Raw genomic sequence first — 22,556 nt, forward strand, 5'->3', positions numbered from 1 at the left:
TATGTAAGGAATCATTAAATGAAATTAGTAAACAATAGACTTCAAAATTTACCTTATGTTTTAAAGTATTCAAAAAAAAACAGTTCAATAATAAAACATAGTAATTCTACGGTCCAGAATTCTTCAGCACCTATAATATGTTTTTCTAATAATAAAATTTTTGGTATTTTTTAATTAAAAAAAAACTGGATAATTGTGATATCTTACCACTGAAATTTTTGGGGTTTATCCCAGTAGTTTTCAATCCATGTGACCATCTCACTCCATCCTCTTTCTTGACGTTTGGCACCATCTGGAGACATTTTTGGTTGTCATAATTCAAGGAAGGGTGCTACTGGCACCTGCAGGGTAAAAGATAGTGATGCTGCTACATATTCCTACAATGCACAGCACAATCTCTCCACAGCAGAAAATGATTTTGTCCAGGACGTCAGCAGTGCTGAGATAGAAATCCTATTTATTGACACAGCCTTCCTCTATTTTGATGAAAAGCATATGGGCTATTATTTAGCAGGCTTTACTATTTATTGTGTTTCTTTAGAGTATATCGTCTTGTTTTATGGCTCCTTAAGGTGCAGAAAGTCAATGATCAAGCTTTAATTGCCAGAGAACATAATTTTTAATGTTTAATATTCTGTTTAATAAAGCGAAATTTATTTTTACTGTTGAAAGAAGCTATTTGGCAAATTACTCTTACAGGACAACTATTGTTCATGATTACCTTGAGGCTGTAGTTACTTTTTCAGGAATTTGTATTCTAAACATGAAGGAAAAGACAAGGAAAACCAGAGCTGTCACCCTGCATTCATCATATGCACCGTGAGATCTTAGAACTGTGAACAGTTACATCCAGTAGTAGAAGCCAGCAGAATGCCCAGTGCCTAGAATATAGTAAGCTTTCAATAAATCTTCAGTGGGAAGATGGATAGTTGTGCAGTTTACCTGGTGTACTTGCAAAATTTGTGCTTTGCACACTGGGTAACATGCCTGATCATTCATTCCTAGGTCATTTTCAAGTTTGCTCTCAAAGCCTCAGTGGAAGTCCCATTTTCCCTCCCTCTGCACTTTGTGTACTGTTGAAGGTTGAAGTCTTCTTTCTAAGGAAATAATAGTAATAGCTCGAGGCTGCTGACACTTGCTTTCTGTCAGTTTGTGGGACTAACTTACTTTAAAGTGTCCCCCTGCCCCCACCGCCAATATGAGGCATTACTGTCTTTATCTTACAGGTGAGAAAACTCAGGCTTAGTGATTGACAGACCCTTAGTAACAGACCCTGATCTATTTCACACCAAAGCTATACCCCTAACCACTAACAGTATGATTTTGTCCTCACAAGCTAGGCTACGTAGATTTGAATCCTCACTCTTCAGTATCATCTTGGGAAGGTTACTTAACCTCTATCTACCCAGTTTCTAAAATGTACATAATAGTGTTACCCTCAAGGTCATTGGTTATGTTAATAAATGCTTAGAAGAGTACTGGCAGAGTGATTGCTTAATTTTAGCTCATTTAATGATTATAATTAAAATCTTCTTTGTAGAAAGCATTTGTGACTGCCTCGGGTATTATCAAATACCAAGTTTGTGTCCTGTTTTACCTGAGTTGTCATGAAAGGGATAGAAATGTAAAATATGGATCTTGCCTTTAAAGACTTTGTAGTCTATTTGGGAAGACAAGAAAAATAAACATGAACCTGACAAACACAATGCAGTTACTGCTAAATGATGTAATAGAGACTACAAATACAAATAGAGTTCAGTATCCGGAAATACACTTAATGGCTTAAAACTATTCAAATATATAGTAGCTCTTCAAGTTTTGTGCTGGGAAATTTTGTGCCAGTTTTGTCAGGATATTGGCCTTCTCTTGGCTTTGCTTTTGTTTTCTTTTCTTTTTTTTTTTTTTGAGAGGGAGTTTCACTCTTGTTGCCCAGGCTGGAGTGCAATGGCGCAATCTTGGCTGACTGCAACCTCTGCCTCCTGGGTTCAAGTGATTCTCCTGCCTCAGCCTCCTGAGTAGCTGGGATTTCAGGCATGCGCCACCATGCCTGGCTAATTTTGTATTTTTAGTAGAAAGGGGGTTTCTCCATGTTGGTCAGGCTGGTCTCAAATTCCCGACCTCAGGTGATCTGCCCGCCTCAGCCTCCCAAAGTACTGGGATTACAGCCGTGCACCACTGCGCCCAGCCTGCTTTTGTTTTCTTATTCACCCTGAACTCTATGTTCAGTCACCTGACTTTGCAACACCTCAGATCCCTCATCATTGTTACCCTCTCCAGGCTGCATCTCTAGTACCCAGCAGTTTGAGAGTGTGGTCTCCCTATTCCCTCCCTTGGAATGTTAGTGGGAATTGTCACCATTATTTTTGGATTCCAACATTAGCTGGTCTTTTGATACCAATCTTCAGTTGTTTTATTTGTCCATAGTTAGCTTCCTTTTCCATACCCTGGAAGGTATTTCCAGTATTTACTGTTGTTTTCTTATCCATTAGACATCATGATGGCCTCTCATTTCACGAATAAAATAGAGACTTTCAGACTTAACTCCTGCTTATGTCCGTCCCCCAGCTGGCATCTGTTAGACTTCTTGCTGAAATTAAAATGACCTTGACTTCTGCAGCATTTCACCTTTGATTGCTCCCTTCTTTCGAGGTTGTGTCTTTCTACAGCACCTGAGGCTGGTTTCAGTTCTTCCTCTTACCAGTTCTCAGTTTCCTTTAATACATTTTCTTCTTGACTCTCCTGTCAATGTGTTTTTGTTCTGGGAGAGTCCATTTACTTCCATGGTTTTATTTGCCAGTTACATACTAATGAACCCCACCTTTTCAGCCCAGACCTCTCTCTTGAACTATGCATAGATACTTCCAACAACCTACTGAATACTTTCCAACTTGGAGGTCCCAGGGGCACTTCAGAGTTGACTTTTGTCAGCAGAACCTAATAATAGTATATACCCACTTCTCCCAAAACAAAAGATACAAAGAGTTATTTTTCCTGTCCCCTACTATCTTCTGTTACCTTCTTCTTAGTGTGAGAGCCTTTTTATAAGTTTGTCTTGTCTCTCTGCTTTTGAACCCTTTCTCTAGAAATAACTAAAAAGTAAAATTAATTACGTATTTTTAAAAGCCTTAAGATCTCTCATTGCCTTTAGTTTAGATTGAAAATTCAGTTTCTGTAGTATTGATTGTCTATAATGGGCTTGAGAGAAAATTGACTGGTGATCTTGTCCCAATTCACAAAGGGATGGATTGTTTTTTTTTCATTTTGAGTTTTTCTCTGGATCTTTAAAAATTTTACTATACGCTACCACTTTTTTTATACTTACAGGTTTAATCATAATGAATAACCATATAACAACACTTCCCTTAAAAGTACTTCAAATAATTTTCCAAGAGTTTTTTTTTTAAAACTTTTATTTTAGGTTCAGGGTTACATGTGAAGGTTTGTTACATAGGTAAACTCATGCCAGGGGGGGTTTGTTGATTATTTCATCACCCAGGTATTAAGCCCAGTACCTAATAGTTATTTTTTCTGCTCCTCTCCTTCCTCCCAGGCTCCACCCTCAAGTAGACTCCAGTGTATGTCATTTCCTTCTTTGTCTTCATAAGTTTTCATTATTTAGTTCCCACTTGTAAGTGAGAACATGCGGTATTTGGTTTTTTGTTCCTGCGTTAGTTTGCTAAGGAAGATAGCCCTCAGCTTCATTTATGTTCCCACAAAAGACATGATCTCATTTTTTTTAATGGCTGCATAGTATTCCATGATGTGTATGTACCACACTTTATCCAGTCTGTCACTGATGGGCATTTATGTTGATTCCATGTTGTTGCTATTGCAAATAGTGCTGCAATGAACATTCGTGTGCATGTGACTTTATGGTAGAATGATTTATATTCCTCTGGGTGTATACCCAGTAATGGGATTGCTGGGTGGAATGGTAGTTCTGTTTTTAGCTCTTTGAGGAATCGCCATACTACTTTCCACAACAGTTGAACTAATTTACACTACCACCAACAGTGTGTAAATGTTCCCTTTTCTCCACAACCTCTCCAGCATCTACTATTTTTTGACTTTTTAGTGATAGCCATTCTGAATAGTGTGAGATGGTGTCTCATTGTGATTTTGATTTGCATTTCTCTAATGATCTGTGATATTGAGCTTTTTTTCATATGCTTGCTGGCCACTTTTCATATGCTTGTTGGAACACTTTTGAAAAGTGTTCATATCCTTTGCCTACTTTTTAATGGGGTTGTTTGTTTTGTTTCTTGTAAATTTAAGTTCCTTATAGATGCTGGATATTAGACCTTTATCAGATGCATAGTTTGTACATATTTCCTCCCATTCTGTAGGTTGTCTGTTTACTCCATTGATGGTTTCTTTTCCTATGCAGAAACGTATTACCACTTTTATCATCACCTGTTATGGGGTAATATTTGAAATAGCATAAACTTTTATACTTAGTATTTAAGTATACAAATGTCCAATTTTCAAAACCTTTCATAGTTTGACTCTATCATTGTCAACCTTATTCACTGCCATGGCTCACCTTAGAATCTTGCAAAATTTGTGTGAATTCCTGACTGCCACTGTTCACTCTAAGAGCTTGGGCATGACAATCAAAATGATATTAGCTGTATAGCAGTACTTATCTTTTTGGATTATGAGGATTAAATAAAATAATGGAGTTAAAGTGCTTAGTTCAAGGCCTGGCACATAGTAAACACTCAAGAAACATTAGCTGCTCTTGTTTTACTTTTGTGGCTGCCTTACTCCTTAGCCTGAATGTGCAGTAATTGATGCCTTTGTTCACACTATTCTCAGGCCCTGGAATGCCTTATGCTTTCTTCCTCCCACTTCCTGTGTCTACTTCTCGCTCAGAATTAGGGCTTCTAAGAACTTTTCCCAGCATGTAGTCCTTTACCATCCACCCCTGTCTTTACATAGGCATTCCCTTATTGGTGCTTTTTGTACATATCTCTACTTGGATTATTGCATTTAATTACAATTTGGACTTTGAGTTCCTTTTCAGTGGTAGGGATTAGTTCTCAGTCTATTTATATCCTGGTATTACTGCCCTGCCTTGGAGCTAACAGTTTTTTTCAGTTGGTAAATATAAATGCTGTTATCTAGGTTATCTCATTTAATCCCCTCAGCTACCCTGTGGTAGGGAGGTGTTATTATCTTCAGTTTCCAGTTAGGGAATCAGAGGCTGGTTGAGGTTAAATGATTTTCCCCAGGCTACTTAGCATGTAAGTGCTGTAAACCTAGAAGTCCTCACGTTTAATAACGTATTACTATTGTATAGCTATCCTCTTATACCTGATATTTGTCTTTACAGTATCAGTAGAATAACATTTAAGTTTGGGATGTGTAAGACATCTCAAGAATTGTGATTCTGCTTATTCAGAATTGTTATAGTTTCATTTGTGTAGAGCTTGCTTTCTTTTTACTATATAATATCGCTTAGCAAAACAATTGAGTATGTAAATACATTTAAGATATTGAACTTTGTATAGACCATTTGCTTAATAAATATGTAGAGTTGTTTTTACTTGAAAGAATTAACATTGTATTTTTTTCAAAATTCAGATTTTCACTGATTTCAATTAGCCTTTATTAAATTTTATTTATTTAATAATATCCTTGAGATAATTATATATTCGTATGTGAACTATAGGCCTTTCTTGGTCCTTATAGGATTGTCATTTTAGGATCATGTAATAATAATTTTGGATGGCCTGAGGATTTGTTACAGCTTTTGTATTCAGCGAAAAACATTGCTTCCGATAGCTGGGGTAGGGAAACTGAGGAGGAGAATTACATTATTAAACTACAAAATTAGTGCATTTTATTAACTTATAATATTTTAGAGCCACATTAGCAGTGTATATGTTGATTCTAGTTATTCTGGAAGGTGTAATTGTGGTTTGAGTTACATCATAAATTCCAAAGAATGCGAGACAGTTTCTTATTTTTAAAGAACAAGGAATAGAATTGAAAATGAGCAGTTTTTATTGTATCATTGTATAATCTTCCAATTTAATTTATGGATTTACTTTGCTTTATTGTTTTTGTTTTTAAGGTTCGCTTATTTAAAAAATATTTATAAGCATTCCTCTCATTACAGAGCATAGTAATGATGAAAGATTTCATCAAAAATTTCACCTCTGTAACAGTAATATTTGTATTTGTTTTTAGGGAAGCTATGCGAAATTATTTAAAAGAGCGAGGGGATCAAACAGTACTTATTCTTCATGCAAAAGTTGCACAGAAGTCATATGGAAATGAAAAAAGGTAAGATTATTGTTTTTCTGATGGATAGTTAATTGTAGTTACTGCATGAATTTGCCAATTATGTATTAATATACATGTCAGAGGATGGCTTCTATTACTGGGTTCATTTGCTAGTACCAAATAAAAAATAGGGGATTTGTCTCCTGAAGGGGAGAAACAAAGTGAATTGTGGTATACTGTTAGGAATAGATAATTGGTGCTGTGAAGAAAAGTCAGCATGGAGACAGAGGACCTCTCAGCAAGGCAATCTTTACTTTCTGCAGAAAGGGTGCCCCTCGCAGATGGAACAATGGAGAGAGCACACTTGAACAAAGGAAAAGCAGACATATTTGTCCCTTATGCCTTTGGGTCATCCTTACTGCTGTGTCCTGTATCCATTGGCTGGAGCTGGACCTCACAGTCTTAAACTGATACCTGATTTGCTAATAACATAAAACTTTCCTAAATAGGTAAGTGCAAGGGAGAACAAAGAAGAGAGGAAGTTGCTTACAAAAGGTTTAAGAAAGCAGTAACATTTCCAAATAAGGAAGGGGCATAAGCTATGAGCTAAGACTTGCCTGGGCCTGCCCAGACATGCCTGAATAAGCCAAAGCAACTAATTGGGCTAAAGTGTAAGAACTGATAGTTGATAGGAGGCTTTAGAGTAAGAAGCTGTTATTTCTAGGGTCTATTATTTTATTTTCAAACCAAGACGAGCTTTGAGGATGGAACTTTTCTACTTTCTACATATACTCAAGCCAGAAGGATAATTTAATAAAGGTCATCTGGTTAATAAATCCCTGATCTTACAAAATGAAATAATCCACAGTTTTTCTTTTGGGCTACATAATGTTCCTGAAATTCTTATGTGATACATTAGCTCATTCACAAAGAAGCTTTCTTTTTGGTGGAAAATGTAGTTTTTTACACAAATGTGGCCCCAAAAGTACCGTTTTGAAAAGGAGAAGGCTAAACAAGCTCTTGATCCTAAAACTGTCTTGAGCTTAAGTTAATTGAGCTATGGAGTGATTATAAAGAAAACTCCTGGCCCTCTCTCTTGATCCTATTCTTGTTTGGGTTGCTATTAAGAAGAAACAGCAAAACTGGGTTCATACTCTCATACTGCCTGAATGTGGACTCAACAGAAATTACCTATAAAGTAGATTAACCAAAATTAAATTACAACAACGTGATTTTTAAAAAATTATTTCTCATGGTATTCTATAAATTTCAGCATTTTTTATGTTTAATTGGGGACTTTCATTGTTGTTTCTTCACTTGGTTCCTGGAGTTTTCTTGTGAATAGTTTCTTGAGTCTGTCTTTCAAACAGCATTTTTTGGTTAAGCATTTCATGGAAAAAGCCTGCTTATGGAGAAAGATCAAAGGTTTTTTAATTGGCTAGAAAGGTACCCAACTGAAGAGAAAAGGAATGAAAACTAAGGTTTTGGGATTGTTGTGAAAGGAATGAGTAGAATTCTTAGAGATTGTGACATAAAGGAAACCGCAGCTTATGCTTAAGAGAAGGGAAATGTAATATGTATGTGATTAAATTAATTTACATGTTAAAAGAGAATTTTTAGGATGTTCCTTGAAGCTGATTAGATCTGAGCTGAAAAGAGGGGTAAAGCTTTCTTTCTTTTTTTTTTTTTTTTTTTGGAGACAGGGTCTCACTCTGTTGCCCTGGCTGGAGTGCAGTGGTATGATTTCTGCTTACTGGGCTCAGGTGATCCTCCCACCTCAGCCACCTGAGGAGCTGGGACTACAGGCACTCACCACCATGGCAGGCTAATTTTTGTATTTTTTATAGAGACGGGGTTTCACTATGCTGTCCAGGCTGATCCCAAACTCCTGGGCTCAGGTGATCTGCCTGCCTCAGCCTCCCAAAGGATTACAGGCATGAGACACCATGCTTGGCCAAGAAGGTAAAGCTATTTAATTGGTAGTTTTATCCTCAAAGATGAACAAGTGAAAACAATATTTAAGATTCATACTGCCAGATATTGTTATTCAGGCTTACTAAATTTCTGATTATTTTATCTTACTTTACTAATAGAACTTAAACACTGATTTAAGGTTAAAGATGGGAAGAAGTTGGTATCTGTAGTTTGGGACATAGCGTACCAACTCAAATTAGTGGTCCTTTTTTTTCCCCACGAAGTTGATACTAGAAATTCAGTATTTTTTTCATTCATTAATGAAATTTAGTGTGTGTTTATAGCAAGTTTTCTGCTTTTTAAGCAAAACAGAAAAAGTCAACACCCATCATTATGGAAGATGAATCTAAAAGGCCAGCTGTGCACCTCATAGTGAATCTGAGGTAGAAACAGTTTCATATTGGCTCCAGTCATGAGCCAGACATGATTCTGAAAGTGCTTTATAAATATTTTAAAGTTGTAATCCTCATAACAATTTTGTGAAGTAGTCATGTTATGATCCAAATTCTGTGGGCAACGAATCTAAAAATCAGAGACTTTAAATGTGTCCAGGTTGACATTAGTTAGGAATCTGTGGAGCTAGGGTTGGAACTCTTGAGCGCCTAATTTTAAATATTTACCCTTTTTACTACCCTAATTGCCATACCATTCCATTTTCATTTGAGTGTTGGTTATCTAGAGCAGGGATTGAGGAGGAAAAGATCCTTTAAGTACTTAAACTTTGTAAACTTATCTTTGCCTAGGACTACCCCTTTTACCATTAGCTAGGTGAGATTGGGCTAGCCCTAATTGAATTGTGAATAGATGTGTGTTTATCATATAGCTTCAAATTTAGGCAAGCTGCTTTTCTTTTCTCTGGATTTTTGAAGATGCGTTTTAGTACAATTGAATTCACTTATTCTTTATTTCTGATTGGCTATTGTGTGCCAGGTTTTATGCAAAAGGACCTTTACTAGAAGTTTTAAAAGTCACTATGTCATTTAATACTGGGATGTATAACTGAGGCCCATTGGAGATAACAAAAGGGGAAGAGCTATTTAGAAAATTATGTTAAAGCCCAGATAAGGTTCCTGTTTGTTAGTTACTGTTAAAAAATACAGCCGGGCGTGGTGGCTCATGCCTGTAATCCCAGCACTTTGAGAGGTCAAGGTGGGCGGATCACCTGAGGTCCGAGATCGTGCCACTGCACTGCAGCCTGGGCGGCAGAGTGAGACTCCGTCTCAAAAAAGAAAAAAAAATCCAACATGTATATAGAGCTGTAGTGGTTTGTCAAGTTAAAATGGAAAATTTAGCCATGTCTTTTATTGTAGTAGCTTTTATTTTTCTTTTTTCTTTTTGAGACGAAGTCTCGCCTTATTGCCCAGGCTAGAGTGCAATGGCACAATCTTGGCTTACTGCAACCTCTGCCTCCATGGGTTCAAATGATTCTCCTGCCTCACCCTCCCAAGTAGCTGGGATTACAGGCAACCACCACCACGCACAGCTAATTTTTGTATTTTTAGTAGAGACGGGGTTTCACCATGTTGGCCAGGCTGGTCTCGAACTCTTGACCTTGTGATCTGCCCGCCTCTGCCTCCCAAAGTGCTGGGATTACAGGCGTGAGCCACCGCGCCCGGCCTATTTTCAATTTCTCTGTTATTATTTGGGCATGGCCTAGCTGGTCTAAAACCCCAGTCAAAAGAAAGCTTGAACAATCTAAGCTTTGAAGTCCTCTAAAAAATGAACAAAAATGATGAAAAGGCCAGAGTAACTACTTTCCTATATTTTTACTGATTTGTATTGTTAAAAATTTCAAAGTAGACATGCATTACTTTATAATAAAGGGGAAACCCATTAAATTTACTTGATTTTTAAAAAAACAGGTGTTAGTAGTAAAGGACTGCTAATGCTAATCTAGCCCTCTGGATGTCTGTCAAACTCCCCTGGATTCAGAAAAGAGTTCTGGGCTCTTACTTGGTGGTGGAGTGCACAGTGGGAAGAGGATCTGCCTTCTTTCTTGCTGATCCTGGTTCAGGCCTTTTTGAAGAGTTGCAAAGGCATAAGGCGTGAGGTTACCTGGGGGCATGATCACAGTCCTCTTGGCTGTGTCTTTTTGGCATACAAAATAACTCCAGTAAGTGATGCTTAAAAATACTTGGTTAGGAAATTTTATCCCCAAATTTAAAATTGTTCTTGATATTAAGTATGGTGCCTAATAACTAGTATTTATTTGCATGGCACATCTAGTACCCCGTTTATATTAGTGATTAATTTCTCATTAAGTAAGGTCTTAGGTTAAAAAATAAACTTTTTAAAAGATTATTTTATCTAGAGGAAATGTTAATATGTCATTTGACATATTAGCATTCAGCTTTCTCGAAGGAAGTAATTAAGCAGTAGCAGTAATGATGGTGTTAAAACAATTAACAGTAAAGCCATTTAAACTGATTCTGAAGTCATATTGAGATTTGTGTTAATTGGCCAATTGTGGTATGCAAAAAGTTCCTAAATATGGTCCTTGTGAACTGAATAATCATCAAAGGTTAGTGATGATTCTGCAAAGTAGCAAGATAATGCAAATGTCATGAGTTTGGATTCTGTTTAATCTATTTTATATATTGGAATGGATAAAAAGCCTTCTTTGAATCTGTAAGGCAGGTTTCAGACATCATCTCAAGATTTGAGGAAATCAGTGGTTGAAACAGTCTCTGAAAATAAAGACAACTGTGAAAGGAGTAAAATTTTAAATGTGTGCATATCGCCACCAAGTGGCAGAGAAAAGTATTGTTTGTTTTAGTTGATAGAGCTGCTAGGAAAGATGAGAAAATAAAGACAACATGTTTTATAGAATATCTTTTTATAGCAGCAGTTAAACTCTGTAAGCTAACCACTTTTCAGATTTTTCACTGAGTGTTTGATACATATTGACCAATTGCCCAATTTTAAAAAAATCGTCAGTTTCACACACCTGGCCTAAAATACATCACATAAGATGTATTGTAGGCCAGGTGCAGTGGCTCATGCCTGTAATCCCAGCACTTTGAGAGGCCAAGACAGGAGGATCCCTTGAGACCAGGAGTTCAAGACCAGCCTGGGCAACATAGTGAAAGTCTGACCCTATCTTTAAAATTAAATAAATAAATAAATAAATGAAGATGTATTTAAGTTTTCTTCTGTTAATTTGGTGGCCTTTTATTTTTACCTCACTCCCTTTAGTTTCTTTTGCCTGTATTCTTGCCTTTTTTTTTGTATATATGCTGACTTTTATTCAAACACTGGATTTTTACGAAGTCTGGGCAACAACTTGATTTGTTTGCCGTATTTTAGGGGATGATGATACTGGGATGTTTAAGGTATGATTTTATCAGCAATATAGAAATAATTTGAATGTTTAGATTATATTGGATTTGCTGCTTCCATCATGGCTTTTTGAAATAATTTAGAGTTGACTTTTTTTTTTTAAAAGACTCAGACTATTGAAAAGTTTTCATTTTTCTTATATTTATTACATGATTGGAAAGCACTTTCAAGATAGACCCTTGGTCAGTGTTTTGAATAGAGAATTTTTTTATCAACCTCATTTTTACCATTTCATGCATTTTGTCACCGTACTTTTGAGAAAACCAGCACTACTCATTCTTTTATCAGTTTAGCTCTCTTTATATTTTTCAGATGTGAAATTAAGAAGTACCATTTATGGGCCGGGCACGGTGGCTCACACCTGTAATCCCAGCACTTTGGGAGGCCGACCGAGGCAGGTGGATCACGAGGTCAGGAGATTGAGACCATCCTGGCTAACACGGTGAAACCCCATCTCTACTGAAAAAAAAAGAAAAAAAAAAAAAATTAGCCAGGCGTGGTGGCGGGCGCCTGTAGTCCCAGCTACTCGGGAGGCTGAGGCAGGAGAATGGCATGAACCCGGGAGGCGGAGCTTGCAGTGAGTGGAGATCGCGCCACTGCACTCCAGCCTGGGCGACAGAGCGAGACTCCATCTCAGAAAAAAAAGTACCATTTATGATAATTCATTGAGATTTGACTACTGTATTTGGCACATAGGTTGCGCATTCCCAGTCCAAAAATTTGAAGGGCTCCAAAATCTGAAAACCCTGAGTGCCAACATGACCCTGTAAGAGTCTTAGTCTGTCATCCAGGCTGGAGTATAGTGGCGCTATCTTTGGCTCGCTGCAACCCCACCTTACCGGTTTCAAGCGATTCTCATGCCTCAGCCTCCTGAGTAACTGGGACTACAGGCATGCGCCACCATGCCTGGCTAATTTTTGTATTTTTAGTAGAGACAGTGTTTCGCTATGTTGGCCGGTCTGGTCTTGAACTCCTGGCCTCAAGTGATCTGCCCGCCTCAGCCTCCCAAAGTGCTGGGATTATAGGCATGAGTCACTGCACCTAGCCTGGAGCATTTTAGATTTGGGATGTTCAACCACTAAGTATAAATGCAAACAATCCAAGATCTGGAAAAAAAAAATTCAAAACACTATTGGTTGCAAGCATTTTAGATAAGGAATACACAACCTGTACTAAAACACAGCTCTTTGAGTTTTATAGCTGATACACCAATTTACTAAGGAGTCTTAACATCAATGTTCAATAAAAAAAAAACACGAGATGTGTTTCCAAAACTGATGCCTTCTCAACCTCCTGAGAGTGTGCCAGCCTAGGTATTTGACTCTGTGCCATAGTAAGCATTGGATAGCTCCCAGCATTAGAAGCCAGAAAGCTCCCCTTTGTAGACTTGAACAGAACCCACTCCAAAACTAGCCCAGCTAATCCAGGCTTCCCTCCAAACTTAGAGTGACATGGAACTGGGCCCACTACCTTGGCTGTGACCTTTATATCCTTGGCCTCAGTGTAAGTATACAGGCATGAAAACTGCTCTTTTCTATTGGATTAGATAAATGTGAGAGGACCACAGAGACTTCCTTCCTCCCTCAGTTAAATCTGTAGGGCCTCCTTGGTCTACTTGTCCACTACCTCTGGCTTCACTGCCTGTTAATCCCCCTCTTGCTCCCTACTACAGCCGCTCTGGTCTGTTGGTTGTTTCCCCACTGTTGGTCACAGTCCTTCCTATCTCAGAACCTTTGCACTGGCTCTTTCCTCTGTGGAAATGCTCTTGCCCCAGGTGTCCACATGGCTTTGGGTCGTGACTCAAAGTCACTTTCATAAGGAAACTTTTCCTGGCCACATTGGGCTGTCCCCATTTCAAGTACCCCTTGCCTGCTTTATTTGTTTCTCCCCATACTTATCACCAGCTAATGGAGTACATATGCATGTTATTTCACTCATTTATCTGTTTTTATTATCTCTCTCCTATTAGAGTGTAAGATCCATGAGGACAGGAATTTTGTCTAATTTTTTTGTTTATTTTTACGGCTATATCCCCAGTATCTGTTACACACTCAGGATATAATAAATAATTTGGAGAATTAATGAATGTTAAATAAACCCAGCTTACTTCTTGTAAGTCATATGTAAATTGCCTCTAAAGTAGTCTGGTTAGGGTTGAGCAAAAAGTAGGTTCCATTAATATATTTTCAGTCAGTTCAGTAGATAATATTGTAGAGGCTGAGTGGGGAGCAAACAAGAAGTAGATACTACCACCTTCAGGAAGACCTGAGCACCAAATCCAGCCTGCTGGTGTCTGCTTGTGTGTGCATATATGCACATAAAGTTTTTTTCTTTTAGTCTGCACGTTGTTGGCCTACAGAGTGTTAATAAGTGTAAATTAGTTGCCAAATTAAAAAAAACGGTATTTCATACAAAATTTGATTTCAGGCATCTATTGAACAATTGGAGGACGGGACCAACACTAGGCCTGCATGCCCATAGTTCAGCCACGTGAATGTGAGTGGGTGTATATATACCAGTGGCTGATTATCATTGCATTTAAGCTCTGGGTTTTCTTATACTAGGATTAAGAAAAGTAAGCCATTTTCTGTACTAATAACAGTACAAAAAGTGAGAATGACAATGGAGGCTTTGTGTTTCAAGAAAGAAGAGAAGGAAACTACTTCTTTGGATAACTAAAGGATATTCCTAATTTTTTTTTTTTTTTTAAGACAGAGTCTCACTCTAACCCAAGCTGGAGTGCAGCTGCACTATGACAGCTCACCGCAGCCTTGACCTCCCAGGCTCAGGTGGTCCTCCCATCTCAGCCACCGGAGTAGTTGGACTATAGGCGCCTGCCACCACGCCCACTAATTTTTGTATTTTTTGTAGACATGAGGTTTAGCCATGTTGCCCAGGCTGGTCTCAAACTCCTGGGCTTAAGCAGTCTGCCTGCCTCTGCCTCCCAAAGTGTTAGGATTACAGGTATGAGTCACCGCGCCCAGCCTGGATATTCTTGTTTACTGTATACGTCGTTCACCCATTTATATTACTTATGTGGCTACTATAGTTAATTTGAGTTTTCAGGCCCTCTAGAGAGATATGGCATAGATGTTTTAAAGTATGTACAAGTCAGCATTATAATTGAGCAAAGGTGAATTTACACCCTATATAAGGACTGGATTGATGGTCTGAACTATGTAAAATATGAGCCTTGAGCTAGGCTTTGCAATAGATAATATTTTTAATTGCTAAATAAAAGATTATAAGAAAATCATTCTCAGAAGAACTTGCAAAGGTGGTTTTTGACAACTAGCAAAATAAGCCTGTGGTATTCTGTGAGTTGAAAGAATACAGTGTCTTGTTCTTTGAGAATGAAATATTTCTCAGATATCCACAGCACACCAGGTGTTCCAAGTGTATATAAAATTCAAAGATATATAAAACACAGCACTGCTTATAATCAGGAGATCCATTTACTTTTGACTCTTTTGCTTAGTTTTATTAATATTTTGGATATTTCTACTATGGACAATGCTCTAATACAATTTTCCAGTTAATTACCACATTAAGTTAAATGCAGTATCCATAACAGTAATGTCACTCATTAATGATTGTGTCATTTTGAATAGGCCTTAATTAGTAATTATAGATTTTTGTGGTGGTTTATCATGTTTTGTAATATGTTAGAGTACACTGGATTTGCTGAACTCTAGTCGTTTAGAACTCTGAGCCATGTGAAAATACAAAGAGAAGTTCTGTACTCTAAAAAGTACTTAACTGTATGCATAACTCCAATATTTTACCTGAACAGATTTAGTCATTGTGGAAGTTGCGATTTCTGTCCTGTGGGCAGGATTATTTGCATTACAAAAGGCTTCACCAAAATTTTTCATTGGGAAATAGGTGCATTTCAGTATGATTTTGTATTCATAATGTTCAAGAAAAGGAAATGCTTTATTGAATCTAATTGATTTGTGCTTCATGGGTTTTTTTCCCCATTATTCTTCAGGTTTTTTTGCCCTCCTCCTTGTGTATATCTTATGGGCAGTGGATGGAAGAAAAAAAAAGAACAAATGGAACGCGATGGTTGTTCTGAACAAGAGTCTCAACCGTGTGCATTTATTGGGATAGGAAATAGTGACCAAGAAATGCAGCAGCTAAACTTGGAAGGAAAGGTAAATCAAGACTGCTAGTTCACCAGAAAGGGGCACCATGGTACCAGAATGTAGTTTTCATATTCATTTTTGTGGTGATTTTTTTCTTTAATAACTATTGGTAACAATTTCTTGAATATATAAACTAGGACCAAAAAATATGCCTCTCAGATAGCTTTGGTCTAGTCACTCATGAAGCTTACGCTGCTGACATCGGAAGGTGGCATGCAGTAAGCTTCCCCAGCTTGCAAGCAGTTTTAGCAGACTATAAATCAGATTTCTATTGGAAGCCAGTAATAAATTTAGGAGGCTGATTGCTCATCTTCTGTTTGACAGAGGTTTATCAACAAAAATACATTGTTCAGTAATGTTTTACTCTGCTATTTTAATCTTAGTTTTATACTAGACACGATGATAAATACATTGTGAAAAGCATTTATCTGGGTTATAAAGATTGTAAACGTTTACTTGACATCAGAATGAAGCAGAGTGATACTGTAGACAAGAACAGCCACAGTTGGCTTTACTCAAATTTTAGTGCATGGCGGGGGTTCTTCAATTAATTTTCTAGAGAAAACAATTTATCAACTAGTTTTACTGATTATATTGTATGAATTTAGGAAGCAGTCAATCTAGATCTTTTTTTTTCTTCCCCTGGGATGGGGTTTTTACTCTGTCACCCATGTGGAAATGCAATGGCGCAATCTTGGCTGACTGCAACCTCCACCTCTCAAGTAGCGGGACTATAGGTGTGCGTCACCATATCCAGCTAACTTTTTTGTATTTTTTTGTAGAGACAGGGTTTCGCCATGTTACCTAGGCTGGTCTTGAACTCCTGAGCTCAAGCAATCCATCCACCTCAGCCTCCCAAAGTGCTGGGATTATGGGTGTGTGCCACCGTGTCCAGCCAATCTATACTTTTAGTATTGAAAGATAGTTTTTTATTCACTTAGAATTTAGCTATGGTTTTATTTTTCCTTGCTACTATACTTTGGAAAATGGTTAGTTCTGATCTCAGTGACTAAACATCTTCTAAAATAGTGCATAAACAGCTGTTTCATTATTTGATACATCTTTGTTGAATATTTAGTGTTTGCTATGTTGTAGTTGGCACTAGGGATATGGGTTGGGAGTGGTGTTGGTGGAGGTGAGCTAAGGGATTTGTACTCTCAAATTCAATTTTAGTGATTTTACAGATAGTACTACAGGTCTTAATGTCAGCCTCCTTCAAATTTAGCTATTTGTATGTCATTTATATCTTTATAGTTTTTGTAAGTAAGATTTGTTGACTATGTGTTTTAAATTAGATTTGGGATAATACTTATTACAATAAAGGTTGTTTCATCTTTTTTTTTTTTTTTTTGAGACGGAGTCTCGCTCTGTCGCCCAGGCTGGAGTGCAGTGGCGCGATCTCGGCTCACTGCAAGCTCCGCCTCCCGGGTTCACGCCATTCTCCTGCCTCAGCCTCTCCGAGTAGCTGGGACTACAGGCGCCCGCCACCACGCCCGGCTAATTTTTTTTGTATTTTCAGTAGAGACGGGGTTTCACCATGGTCTCGATCTCCTGACCTCGTGATCCGCCCGCCTCGGCCTCCCAAAGTGCTGGGATTACAAGCGTGAGCCACCGCGCCCGGCTAGGTTGTTTCATCTTAAACCAGTAAAACTATTTCTAAATTATGACCCCTGAGCTAAAGTAACGAATATATTTAAGTGGTGGGTTGATCTAATAGATCTCAAATATTGTCTCATCTGTTTTCCTGTTACCTAGGAAGTCTCAGAGTTATATGCCTCCACTATGAATGAGTGGATCAGACAGGTAGTGAGAAGCCAGGGATTCTAGCTACCTGTGTGTATAAACTGTTTAATCCTACTTCATTGCTCATTTTAACCAGTTAAAGCCAGGGATTCTAGCTACCTGTGTGTATAAACTGTTTAATCCTACTTCATTGCTCATTTTAACCAGTTCCAGCTTCCAGTAATTTTAAATGAGGTAATACCAAATAAACCAACCAGTAGTATCACTGCTTGCCTTTCGCAGCATTGTGCCTTAGTAGTGCCACATTCTAATTTTATACCTTTAGGGGCTGCCTCAACATGGAGATATTCCTGCTGTTTTTCATTGTATCTTTCTTCAACTTCCACTAGTATACCCTTTCCCCAAGGCCTAGAAACTGGCAGAAGAGGAATAGAATACCTGAGAGCTTGAGCATTTAACTAGTATTTAAAATACCTAGTAATAGGTTAGTACAATGTCTGTAAGCTAAAATTGTATGTTAATATTTAATTTTCAGGAAAAATTCTATTAGGGAAGTTTACGTAAAGTAAGACTGGTGAGAGTTAGTAGAAGGCATCCCAGGCAGAAAAAAACAATATAATCATGTGCTTAGAGCATAAAGGTATAAGAACATGGTTTTGACCAAGGTAGGCAAAGATGTCCTGAGCAGTGGATTCTGAGCTTCAGTAAGAGGCACTTTGCTCTTGTCTGCCTCACTTAACCTCCATTCGTGTAAGGAAATAGTCTGTTCATTGAGTGGTACAATTAGTTATTGAGAAATATGAGATACTCATTTTGCAATTTTTGGTGTTTATGCTTATTTTAAATGTTCACTACAACAAAATTCTAGTATATTTAGCCCTTTAAATTTGTGGTCATGACACTTGGCTGTATGTAGGTAATATGTTGGATCTTAGATTTTGTGTAATGTTTTTAATTTGTTAAAAAAATTTACATTTTTTATAGTCACAGCTAGGTAAGCTATGCAACAAGGATGACTTAGTTAACACTCTTGTGTTTTTCTTATTTTTAAACATCATGTGCTCTTGCTAACATTTTGTTTCTATAATTTAAACATTTCTGCAGTATCACTTTGCAGCATTAGGTTTGGTGTTTCTTCTTTCAGGGAAATGTCTTTTATTGCCTAAAGATCTTGTTTTCAAAGAGTATTTCTAGAGAGATGATTATATGCCATTTTCTCTTCTAGAATTCCATTAGCTAATTTAACCTTTTAGAATAGCAAGGCAAATGTAATTTTAGTTTTATTCGCTTATTTTCTATGAGTCAGTGACTTTTTCCTTCTTTTCTTAATGGAATTTGAGTAGTTTGTGGTCAGTGGCCTTATAGTTTTTTAAAAATAATGGTTCCCATAAAATTATCTTGGTTATGATTTTTGTGGATTCAAACTACTCATTGTAATTAGGGATATATTTCCTTTCTTTCCAAGGAGATAGATATGTGTTTGTTTTTTCCGAACAAAATGCAGTTCTTTTTGTGTAGGCCTTATGATCCAACCTTCTTGGTTCTTTTTTTCCTTTCTTGTTTGCCAATATGACTTATTTATGCAGATTTCAGTATTTTCTCTTTCTGATATGGATCTTACCTTTTAATTTTAACACTCAAAAGCCATCTCAACATTTTTAAGCTTTCTCATTAGCATGTAATTACCTTCATTTAGATATACATTTCATTTTTGCTTCCCATGACTGTCTGCTTAGTACATTGATACCCATTTTCATAGACCTCGTCTTATGTTGCAGGAGAATTTCATTGTTTAGGCTTAATTTGACCTTCAATGCTGTCACTTTTAAGAGTATGGCCGACCTATGGGCATAGCAGCTCACAGATGCCATCTCTGAGTGCGTTGGAGATCTTGGGTGCAAGGAGTGATGTGACTGCAAAATACTGTTGTTTTTTGTTTCTTTATCTTTATTCATTTTGAGACAGGGTGCCACCCTGTCACCCAGGCTGGAGTGCGGTGGTGGGATCACAGCCCATTACAACCTCTGCCTCCTGGGCTCAAGCGACCCTCCCACCTCAGCTTCCTGAGTAGCTGGGACTACAGGCATGCACCACCATGCCTGGATGATTTTTGTGTTTTTCGTAGAGATGGGGTTTCACCATGTTGCTCAGGCTGGTCTCAAACTTCAGGACTTAAGCAGTCTGTCCACCTCGGCCTCCCAAAGTGCTGAGATTACAGGCATGAGCCACCACCCTGGCCTGTTTTTATTTATTACTATGATTAGCTTTATCTTATTTTTGCCTTCTACAGAGCAAAAACCTCGCAAAGCTTTTACCAAACTTTTGATTTTTAAAAACTTAGTTGAATGTATAATGTTCAAGATGGCATCTACATTTTCTTATATAGCTTTGCTATGAGAAATGCAATAAACTATTGCAGTAGTTTTGTCTGCTACCAAGGCTGTCTGTGAGTAAAATTTTAAAGATAAAAACCTAGAAGTCATTAACTGTTTCCTGAGTAGCATTTGCTCTGCTTTTTAAAAGGAAGATATGGGAGAGGTAGTTGAAGAAACTTGTTTAGCTTAATTTTAAAGTGGAATGTTGATCTTTTAAAAAATATAATTCAGATACTTTAGATATTTATGCTGTGTTTCAGCATCATTTATCTTATCTGGAAAAGGACAATAATTTAGACCCCTCCCTGATTCACAGGGATCAAGAGAATAGGAAAGATTTTAGAATTTTTTTTGTTGTTGTTGTTGTTTTTGTTTTTTTTTTTTTTTTTGAGACGGAGTCTCGCTCTTTCACCCAGGCTGGAGTGCAGTGGCGCGATCTCGGCTCAGTGCCGGCTCCGCCCCCTGGGGTTCACGCCATTCTCCTGCCTCAGCCTCCCGCGTAGCTGGGACTACAGGCGCCTGCCACCTCGCCTGGCTAATTTTTTGTATTTTTAGTAGAGACGGGGTTTCACCGTGTTAGCCAGGATGGTCTCGATCTCCTGACCTTGTGATCCGCCCACCTCGGCCTCCCAAAGTGCTGGGATTACAGGCGTGAGCCACCGCGCCCGGCCTAGAATTGTTATATATAATGTAAGCAGTAGCATTTTGAAGGGTCTTTACTGTTTGTAAAGTGCTATATCTCTTTATCTTTTCAGTTATCAGAATTTAAATTCTGGTAAACTGACATAATGCCTTGAGCATTTTCTCTAGTACCTTTAAATTCAGTTCTTTTGGTGATACATATGAATCGTCCTTTTGGGCAAAGTTAACCATTTTAAAAATAGCTCTTTAATGCTTATATAATCTCTTTCTGGTTTAAGATATTTTATAATCATCCAGTTTGTCTATCATTGTTTTCCTCAATCTTATAAGTGATTACTCTAGTGTTCAGCTATATAAAGAAAAACATTCTATGCACTATTTTGAAAAGAACTACTGCTAAAATCTTTTACATAATTTGTTGAATTCTGATAGCTTTATTTTTTTTTTTGGCAGAAAGATAGTCATTGATTTTTTTAACTGTAAAATTTATTTTAAAAGTTATTGCTGTAACATTGAGTGATAATTCCATGACACAGTTGTAGAGCTATGTAAAACAAGAAAAGGCGGTTTCTTTAAATGGTCTTTTAAAGAGGATACAATAGATGACAATGTTTGTGTTTTACAGACTTTATAAGGAAAACTTTGTACTTTTCAGAAATCAATTTCAGTAATTTTTACAGTTGATAATTTTTATAGTTGGTTTTATCAGCTATCCCTTGGAATTGTTTTACTTATTACTTAAACCATGGCCATTCTGAGTTGTAGGTACCACGTAAACAAACAAGGTTTTGCTGCTGTTAAAACTTTACTTTTCTTTCACAGAACTATTGCACAGCCAAAACATTATATATATCTGATTCAGATAAGCGAAAGCACTTCATGTTGTCTGTAAAGATGTTCTATGGCAACAGTGATGACATTGGTGTGTTCCTCAGCAAGCGGATAAAAGTCATCTCCAAACCTTCCAAAAAGAAGCAGTCATTGAAAAATGCTGACTGTATGTATGCTTTTCTTATTTATCCCCAACTCCCACCATGAATTAATAAGACAGACTCTTTTTTAAATTAAAAATTGCCTTTTCAATAGCCAATTAATTCTTTACTAATATTTTTGTGGCCCTCGTTATTGTCTCTCTTTTTTTAATTGTAAATTGACAGTATGTGGTCTAATGAAGCAGTTCTTAACCAGAGTTGGTTCCTTAGTGCTCCCAGGGACATTCTGGGGAAATGGGAGATTTTCTCCTTCTGTTGTTACAGTGACTGGAGGGGGTGATGTTGGCTTTGGGTGTCTTGAGCCTGTGATGCTGAATTGAATGTCCTGCAGTATCCAAGGTAGTTCCCATTCCACAAAGAATTGATCCACCCACAATGTCAAAAACCACCCGTTTGAAAAACACTACTAACTAAATGGGCTTTGGCAGGCCTTCCTGAGAATCTAAACACAATTTTTAATGTGGTTGCTCTGGCAGAGACTGCTGTCTCATCAGCCTATTTTTAGACTACCAAAGAAGTATGTTTGAATTATAAATTTAACCTCCACACCCATTTTTCTTTTTTTAACTTTTTATTATGGAGACTTTTCTTTTTTTTTGAGATGGACTCTTACTCTGTCGCCCAGGCTGGAGTGCAGTGGCAGGATCTCAGCTCACTGCAACCTCCACCTCCGGGGTTCAACCAATCCTCCCTGCCTCAGTCTCCTGAGTAGCTGGGATTACAGGTGCCCACCATCATGCCCGGCTGATTTTGTATTTTTTAGTAGAGACGAGGTTTGGCCATTTGGCCAGGCTGGTCTTGGGTTTTGAACTCCTGACCTCAGGTAATCCACCCACCTCGACCTCCCAAAGTGTTGGGATTGCAGGCGTGAGCCACCACGCCTGGCGGAGACTTTCAAATTTATATAAAAGGGAGAAATTATCCACCCAGCCTCAACAGGCTTTATCAATTCTGTTTCATTATCTCCATCACCACCAACACCTCTTTGTCTTCTAATTGCTGGAATTTTTTTTTTTTTATTTAAGTTTTAGGGTACATGTGCACAATATGCAGGTTTGTTACATATGTATACGTGTGCCATGTTGGTGTGCTGCACCCATTAACTCGTCATT

General features: G+C 37.7%; 1 protein-coding gene across 11 annotated transcripts in view; it reads left to right on the forward strand.

The window, feature by feature from the left end:
• RBPJ (recombination signal binding protein for immunoglobulin kappa J region) overlaps positions 1-22,556 on the forward strand; it is a 267,391-nt gene that overhangs the window by 231,283 nt on the left and 13,552 nt on the right. For all 11 annotated transcript variants that reach the window (XM_063619760.1, XM_063619755.1, XM_055246726.2 and 8 more), the window contains 3 exons: positions 6,196-6,291; positions 15,536-15,701; positions 21,275-21,449. In XM_063619760.1, coding sequence (XP_063475830.1) covers positions 6,196-6,291; positions 15,536-15,701; positions 21,275-21,449 — 437 coding nt within the window. The remainder of the gene's footprint in view (positions 1-6,195; positions 6,292-15,535; positions 15,702-21,274; positions 21,450-22,556) is intronic.

The sequence above is a fragment of the Symphalangus syndactylus genome, chromosome 16, assembly GCF_028878055.3.
Source record: "Symphalangus syndactylus isolate Jambi chromosome 16, NHGRI_mSymSyn1-v2.1_pri, whole genome shotgun sequence".
Lineage (NCBI taxonomy): Eukaryota > Metazoa > Chordata > Mammalia > Primates > Hylobatidae > Symphalangus > Symphalangus syndactylus.